The sequence below is a fragment of the Danio aesculapii genome, chromosome 19, assembly GCF_903798145.1.
Source record: "Danio aesculapii chromosome 19, fDanAes4.1, whole genome shotgun sequence".
Classification (NCBI taxonomy): domain Eukaryota; kingdom Metazoa; phylum Chordata; class Actinopteri; order Cypriniformes; family Danionidae; genus Danio; species Danio aesculapii.
The window spans coordinates 3150700-3159598 of NC_079453.1; the positions used below are offsets into that span (position 1 = coordinate 3150700).

Consider the following 8899-nt stretch of genomic DNA (forward strand, 5'->3'; position numbering starts at 1 on the left):
CCCTTTAAATTAACATACCCCTAATCAATAAATAAATAACTTATAAATCAAATAAATAAGCATCAGTTAGTTCTTGTCAGCGCTGCCCCAGTCTACGGTCCTCTTGGGGTCTTTCCCTCTTTTCCTCCTGCTCATGTAATTGATGGCTCTGCATGTGTCGATCATCACGCTGGAGAAGTTGAACAGGATCGAGTGGACGGTCGTCTTGCGTGTCCATGCGGATTTAGAGGATAGAGGAGTGCTGGACGTCGGATCCATCTCTCCGTCTCTCACCTGCAGCTGGAGGTTTGATAAAGTTTAATACACACTGTAAGATATGCTGGGTTTCACACAATTCCTTCAACACAAATGAATTGTTACTTTAATTGTTGTTACAAATTCAAGTTGATTGAACATAAAACTATCAAGTTGTCTCCCGAAAAATCCCAAGAATTGTGTTGATTCAGCTCATTTTACATAAGTAGTTTGAAAAAGCAGCAAAACTCATATTTTGAATATATATTTAATATATATAGTTATACAACAGTTTCTATCTGGTTCTCAAATCTGATTGGCTGATAGCCGTGAGATACTAAAGTAATATCAGCACTCCTACAGCCTCTTCACTCTTGTGTATTACTCCAACCACATAGAGTGACAGCAGATCAGTAATATCACAACAGTTCGACAAATAATGCAGCTGTTGGACAACATAATGGACTTTTGAGGCTTTTTAGAGGAGAATCTAGTTGTGTAGATTGCAACTATGCAGTTTATTTATAAGGATAGTGCCTATTTTAAAAATTCATGATATTGGACTAAGCGCATTGGCGGCCATCAGCCTCCCATATTGAGCAGAGCAAAGACAGTTGACGTTCTGCCACAAGATGGCGACAGAAACAGCCTAAGTCCTTATGGGAGAAAAGCAGCATTTTCTCAGCGTACGTTTCAAACTACAGCTGAACAAATTACAGAACAGGTGAGTGATATTCTAAGTCGATCTCTCTCTTTTGTATGTTGTAGTGCTGTATTTATACCATAGTAATCTGCTAGTGTTTGCTTTGCTTTGGCTTTTTCGGGGTTAAATGGGGTTAAATCTCTGTAGACTGATGGCATCTCATGCTGTTCGGCATTGTAATCTTAAAATGTGAGTAAAACCTGTTTTGTCATCATTTTAGACAGTATTATCTATTTTTACAGCATTTATTAATGATAGTAATAGAAGTGCAATAGGAATTGAAACACTAATATGGTTGCTGTTTTATTTTTTAACAATACATGTTCTAGTTTTCATAATTGAAAGTTACTTCAAAGCATTATTTTCAGCATTTAATATTAGATTATTTTGATAAGATTTATTTGACCAAAGCTAATGTTATTTAGAAAATAGCTTGTTTATTTTTAATAACTTGCATTTGCAAATTTGAATAAACTATACGCAAGTCAGATGTTCGAAAAGACACATCCCCCACTGACAAAGTCCAGAATTTGGCCCCTATATGAGCTCATTTGTTCCATTTTTGACAGTATGCCGTCAGAAATTGTGAAAATAACTGATAGAAGGAGGCTTTGAGACAAATTCTGACTGAGGAAATGAGCTGGCCAGTTTGTTATTTGCCTACAAACTACTGTTTTTCATTTAAAACAAGTTTTAACAGATTCCTTTTTTTTAAATGATGGATGATAATAATTTTTTTGTTTCTTTAATCAAATTGTTTTATTTAAAACTGTAATCGCACAGCATTATTTATAAAAATTGTGATTACTTCCAATTTAAATGCACACGTGTACGCTTGGTGGTAAAATAGTACAGTAAGCACTTTTACAAAATTATAGAAAATATTTTGTTGCATCAAAAAGGGTGGTTATAATCACCATCTGACAAGCTAATCCGGAAATAGTGCTTAAAATGTCACTAAAATGCAGTATTTGAACCTTAGAATTTAATAGAAAATGAGGCAAATAACTGGAAGAAGGTCCACTTTTTGAGAAAAAATGAACAAGTAACACATTACACATGCAAAAAAATCTAAAGTAGGCCTATATAAGATTCTAGTTTACATTTAATTTACTAACAGGCTCTATGCACAGCTAGTCGACGATAAACTGCCGGTGAAAGCTTTATGTGACTATTTTCAACTTCACAAGGTTGTTTTTACAGCATCAATGTTGTAATGTAATTACAATACATTCAGTTAAACAGACTTAAGCATTCATTTAGTTGTTCAAGCGTAAAACGAGATGTAAGACCGTTGTAACCACTAGCGCCGTCAATAGCACAAAAGCTAGCGCAAAAATTCCATTGAAAATACTGGGGTAAAATAACCTGTCATATTTTAAAGACATGGCGGGGGGAAATGGGATTTAATGCAGCGCTTCTTGTCCGATCTGAGACCAACTTTTTATCGTATATCTAACAGGCAGTGAATATGGCAGATTTTTAAAGAAATCAGATCTGAAACGTGACAATTTTGTAATGGAAAGACAGTTCACAGGAAGCCCTTGGGTTCGTGTGCATATAGCCCATTAGCCTAACATGGCCGAAGATTGATAAATGCGGTAGTTATTGCAAAAATGTTACTAAATATGTACATTTTTATGTTGTAAAACACGTGCTGTAAGTTATTTATAAAAGTTCATCAATTGCTGACGTCGGAAATAACGTCAAAATCAGCTCAAAAAAGATCTTGAATTTATCGTTAGAATTAATTTCATATAAACATACATTTAAGTCATCTCCTATGTTAAATTTTTTTGTATTGATTTTGATCATTTCTTCTGTGAAACTGTTGAAAAAAAATCTGAGTTATGTATAAAATATTACAACACATGTTTTTATTACACTGATAATATTTAAAATGACTCAATGTGTAGACATGGTATGCTCTTTTGACGGTATTTCATTTTTTTGGATACACTTTTCTTTATTATTTATATTTCTTTATTATATTATTTATTTATTTATTGCAATTGTTTGCTTGTCCCTATTTGTTTCTGCAATAAAAAAACATAATAAAAAGCGGACGCAATAACCGGAAGCGTCGCCTGTTTTCAGTTGTGTTTACCTGGCTGTTAATGGCCTCCAGCAGTCGTTTGGTGCTGTGTTTGATGTCGTTCACCAGGACTGAGGTCAGATTTTCCTTCTCAATGTAATTCCAGTTGTCTTTATACCACGTCAGGACGCTGTAGATTCGCGTTAGACATCTTTCCTGAAACATTCATGAAGTAGGTGGACATGTATGATTATTAGCCTAATTAAAACACCTGTTACGTATTTGATAAAGGTCTGATTATAGTTTTATTCAGTCTCCAACTCGAGTTAGTTTGTAACCTGATCTTTCATATTTTATGAGGAATATGAGCTTGTATGAGTTCTTACCTTCCGATAACAAATAATAATTAATAATAATAATAATAAAAACGTATTGAGGCGACTTTTACATGAGATTAGCTAATGCGATTGTTTTTCTCTCTCCAGTCTTTGAAAGAGAATTAGCTTAGTTTTGGATTGCTAATACAAGTTTTTATAAGTTTATTAGCATAAACATCTATTGAAATGAAATAGATCTCTACTGTAGTCTATGTCAGGCAGTTTAAGGCATGTTTATAAGCTTACTAATATGCAGTATATCCAGTGTACAAGATAAAAAGCAAGTATGCTAAAAAAAAAAAAAAAAAAAAAAGCTGGGTTGTTTTAACCCAACATTCGGTCAAATATGGACAAAAGTAAGCATTTGGTCAAAAAGTGTTATTTAAATTTGATTGAAAAACTTAACCCAACACTGTGTCCATATATCACCGAACACTGGGTTAAAACAACCTCGAGTTAAAAACTATTTTAGCGTGTAGTTAAAAGTGATTAGCTAACTTAAGGGTTAATTTAATTCATCAAAGAACTAATAAATCACAGCAATAAATAAATCATGACCACAGTAACATGAGCAGATGTGCGTTCTTACCGTGCTGAAGTTTTTGGACAGGCAGCGATCTGAAGGTTTGAGGAGAGGAGTGCTGATCCTGACTCCTTCAAATGCCGTCATATTCTCCATCTCTCTGAAATCCCTCTCAAACTGAAGATGGAGGAACGAGAAGTTAATTTAAAACGGTCAGTGACACTATGCACTCTAACATGAGATTACATGATTTAACTTGTAAACATATTGCTTTTAAATCAGTTGACTTTACTGTTGATTTTACAGTAATTAGTTGACTTTGCTTTAAAAAGTTAGTAAACCAGTTGCTTTTAAAGCGATTAGTTGTCTTTAAAGGTAGTAAACGCATTGCTTTTAAATTGATTAGTTGTCTCCACTTTAAAAATTGAGTGGACCCAGTGCTATAAAAATGATTAGTTGCCTTACTAGAAAACAGGTTTACTCAGTAGAAAAACTGAGTACACCTGTTGATTTTATAGAGATTAATTGACTTTAGAGCTAAGCGATTTGGCCTAAAATCAAAATCTCTAATAATTGAATTGATTTTAAATTGATTGTGATTAATGAATGGTTATTTTACTTATATATTTAATTTTATTTAATAGTTCACTGATAATTTTGTGCAGTAAATATGCTCACATATTACAATTGAGAGATTTCTGAATGAAGGGTGCTTTACTTGATTTTAAAATAAAGGAAACGCACACTATCTACAGTCTACGAATATTTACTTCAACAGTGAACAACTGCAATTAAAACACGCATTGACTAAAAGTCTTTTTCTTATAAAAAAGTAAAAATAAATAACTTGCACTTTTGGAGACAAAATTGATCATTTTCAGTGTTTTTCATATTAAAAGTAGAAAATAAGCAGTATCTCTTCTAAATAAAATAACTCTTGTGTATCCGGTAAATAATATTTTGAACAGTGCATTTCTTGAATCTTCTGTAAACAAATATTTTAACGTAAATAATAATTTTATTGTAATGGAAAATAAATATGTCGTCTCAAGGCATCTTTGGTGCAGCTTCCAATCATCGTCAACGTAGTGCAAACGTGCAACGTGTACATTTTTTGATAAGTGCGCAGGTATGCGACTGCGCAAAGGCTGCACCTGACCAAACCCATGCAGAAGTATAAATCAGCCTTAACAGAGCGGGGTCGCATGACTCCACACACGGTAGGTAAAGTAACTGAAAAAATTACGTTGATTAAAGTTTTTCTGAATGTCAATTTTGATTACTTTTCGATTAATCGCCTATTGACTTTACTTTAAAGTAGTGAACACGTTGCGTTTAAAACAAATAATTGATTACTTTAAAAACGTAAAACCTGATGAGTTATCTTTACTTTTTATGAAGTGAGTAAACCTGTTGCTTTTAAAGCAATTCATTGATTTAACTTAAGTGTGTAAACCCTTTTTGTAAAGCGATTAGTTGACTTTAAAAAAGTGAGTAAACATGTTGCTTTTAAAGCGATTAGTTGACTTAACTTTTAAAAAGTGAGTAGTAGACGCCAATAGCCTAGTGGTTTAGTGCGCCGGTCCGGCAATCCGGGATCGATTCCCGGCTCGGGGTCCTTTGCCGACCCTTCCCCTCTCTTTGCTCCCAACTATATCCTGTCAATTCCCTGCACTAGTCTATCCATTAAAGGTTAAAAGCCCCTAAAAAATAATTCTAAAAAAAAATTTGATGTGAGTAAACATGTTGCTTTTAAAGCAATTAGTTGACTTTACTTAAAAAGTATCAGGTTTACTCACTTTTATAAAGCTGTAAGTTGACCTCACTTAAAAAGTATCAGGTTTACTCACTTTTATAAAGCTGTAAGTTGACCTCACTTAAAAAGCATTAGGTTTACTCACTTTTATAAAGCTGTAAATTGACCTCACTTAAAAAGCATTAGGTTTACTCACTTTTATAAAGCTGTAAATTGACCTCACTTAAAAAGCATTAGGTTTACTCACTTTTATAAAGCTATAAGTTGACCTAACTTAAAGCATCAGGTTTACTCACTTTTTTAAAGCGATAAGTTGACCTCACTTAAAAAGCATTAGGTTTACTCACTTTTTAAAGCGATAAGTTGACCTCACTTAAAGCATTAGATTTACTCACTCTTTTAAAGCTATAAGTTGACCTCACTTAAAAAGCATTAGGTTTACTCACTTTTTAAAGCGATAAGTTGACCTTACTTAAAAAGCATTAGGTTTACTCACTTTTTAAAGCGATAAGTTGACCTCACTTAAAGCATTAGATTTACTCACTCTTTTAAAGCTATAAGTTGACCTTACTTAAAAAGCATCAGGTTTACTCACTTTTTAAAGCGATAAGTTGACCTCACTTAAAAAGCATTAGGTTTACTCACTTTTTTAAAGCGATAAGTTGACCTTACTCAAAATGAGTAACCTTGTTGTCTTAAAATTGTTAAAAAAATGAGATCTCTGCATAATTATTACAACTTAACATTTGCGAGTTACTACAGGTTATACACATTTTGAAGTAAAATAACTAATAAGCTTTTTACAATGCTTGTTCAGTATATCAGTATAGTAAATCAGTATATAACAGCACCTGCTCGTCTCTGAGTGTCTTCACTTCCTTGTACAGATCTCTGGCCATCAGATGCCACTTCTGCCGGTCTCCCAGGAGACTCTTTACATCCACATCCTGAACTTCATCTCCAGATATTTCGGATAGTTCCCCCATACTGCTGAACACTGGGACGGGGTCAGCGAGACTCATGAAGAGTGTAGCCAGTGTAGCGGATAGGAAGAGCACTGTTTCTGCAGAGGAAAAGTGAAAAAGTGAGATGTGTGTGTGTGTGTGTGTGTGTGTGTCTGCATGAGGATGTCTGATGTATCTCACGCCTGCGCTTACTCTGAGCGGATGGCATCTTGATTGCAAAACTCAGTGTGTGTGAAAGCTCTTTCTGACTTCTGAACCACAGTGTTCAGTGCTTTTTATACATGATTTTTTTTTGGAGTTTCCAAAAAAATTTTGTTACCCATCTTTAAAAGATTTTTTTATTATTAAAGAAGGGGAAAAACCGGAGGTTCTGATTGCCATTAAATTATTTGTTTTATTCCCCCAACGCACCCCTCCATCCCCCTTTGAGGCTTTGATACTTTTATTGTAATTTTATTTTTTAGAAAATCGGTATGGCTGGCTTGTTTGTCACAATGGAAATTAAAATCTAAACCCTTTGTTTTTAAAGTGATTATTGACTTTACTTTTTATAAAAATGAGTAAACCTGCTACTTTTTAAATCGATTAGTTGATTTAACTTTAAAAACTGAGAACCTGTTGCTTTTAATCGATTAGTTGATTTAACTTATAAAAAACTGAGAAAACTTGTTCCTTTTAAATCGATTAGTTGATTTAACTTAATAAAAGTGAATTAACTTGTTGCTTTTAAAGCGATTAGTTGACTTTACTGAAAGTGAGTAAACCCATTGCTTTTTAAGCGATTAGTTGACTTTAAACAAGTGAGTAAACCTGATGCTTTTAAATTTATTAGTTGACTTTATTTTAAAAAGTGAGTAAACCTGTTGCTTTTTAAATCGATTAGTTGATTTTACTTAATAAAAGTAAACTTGGTGCTTTTAAATCGATTAGTAGACTTTACTTGAAAAAGTAAGTAATCCTGTTGTTTTTAAAGCGATTAGTTGACTTTAAAAAAAGTGAGTAAACCCATTGCTTTTAAAGCGATTAGATGACTTTAAAAAAGTGAGTAAACCTGATGCTTTTAAATTGATTAGTTGACTTTACTTTTAAAAAGTGAGTAAACCTGTTGCTTTTAAATCGATTAGTTGACTTCACTTCTTAAAAAATTGAGGAAACCTGATTCTTTTATAGTGATAAGTTGATTTTTTTTTTTTTTAAAGTTAACCCATTGTCTTAAAATTATTTCTAAAGCGAGCCATCTGTATAATTAATATAACTTAACAATTTCAAGTTATAACGGGTTACTTAAATTATCTTGTAGTGGAAGAGGGAAAAAGATTCTGAGATTCTGATTTTCATAAAGGCCTTTTTTTATTTCTATTCATTTCCCCTCTCTGCTACCAGTTTTCCATAAGTGATCACTTTTGAAATGATTGAGGCTTTGACACTTTTATTTTCATTTTATATTTAGTACATATAGAACGGATACGGTGCAGCTTGTTGTCACAATGGAAATTTGCTGTGTATTGACACATATGTAAGAAAAAAAGGTATCTTTTACAAAATTTAAAATACAGTCTAAATAAAACAGGCTAACAAATATGGTCAAAACTCATAATTTTGTTTAACAGTGTGTTTAATTAGGATATTTTATGTTAAGTTTTATAGCCAACTCAACATTTTTCATGCAAACCTTTTGTGTTCCATACATTTAAGAAAATCCATTATTAAAAAATTATAAATACTGTCAATACAACTGACTTCACATTGAACATGAAACGTGAGATTTGGAAGAAGAAAAACTATTTTCTTGTAAATTATATTACAGTAATTTGTATTGACTGCTGAAATAATATTAGTTGTTTTAGCGTATATTAGCTTAGGCACCTATTGTTTCAGTTCTTATTCTACCGACGACTTCTTTTTCTTTCGCTCTGGGAGTCTATGGCAGCCCTATAATCTGTTTGTGGCATTTGCGCAAACTTTGGCACACTGATAGAGGACAGTCTGATCTTCAACCACAAAAAATTTAGACTCTCTAACTCAAACTCTCTAGCGCCACCACTTGTCCAAAGTTTCATTTATGTTTATGTTTACAACTGTTGAACCAAATGGGCTATAAAATAATTTTTTCCTCTGAATCCTTGGCTCAAGTCGATTCAAACGCACTTATGACGTCATTTCCTGTGAGAAAAGTTTTAACGCTATTTCGAATTTTTTGTAAAACCTATTTGAATGAACTTGTCCTAGGCCGTTTGTCCAATTTTCACCAAAATTGAGTCGAATGATGTTTGATTTTCCCAGATCAGCAATTTTGAATTTTGTCA

The 8899-nt window shown here is 33.0% G+C and overlaps 1 protein-coding gene across 1 annotated transcript; it reads right to left on the minus strand.

The window, feature by feature from the left end:
* il6 (interleukin 6 (interferon, beta 2)) lies at positions 1 to 6801 on the minus strand. The gene is made up of 5 exons (XM_056480204.1): positions 6774 to 6801; positions 6480 to 6691; positions 3939 to 4049; positions 3045 to 3188; positions 1 to 279 (listed from the first exon to the last, which is right to left on the minus strand). Exons 1-5 carry the CDS (start codon positions 6799 to 6801, stop codon positions 67 to 69), a joined length of 708 nt encoding a protein of 235 aa, XP_056336179.1. The 3' UTR covers positions 1 to 66.
* Between the last annotated feature and the right edge of the window lie 2098 nt (positions 6802 to 8899).

Excerpts from the sequence above, each read along its gene's own strand:
- il6 (XM_056480204.1), bottom strand. The coding sequence starts at position 6,801 with ATGCCATCCGCTCAGAGTAAGCGCAGGC. Across the intron at positions 6,692-6,773 it reads CGCTCAGAGTAAGCGCAGGC|AAACAGTGCTCTTCCTATCC; the intron begins GTGAGATACATC and ends TTTCCTCTGCAG. Across the intron at positions 280-3,044 it reads TGGAGGCCATTAACAGCCAG|CTGCAGGTGAGAGACGGAGA; the intron begins GTAAACACAACT and ends TCAAACCTCCAG.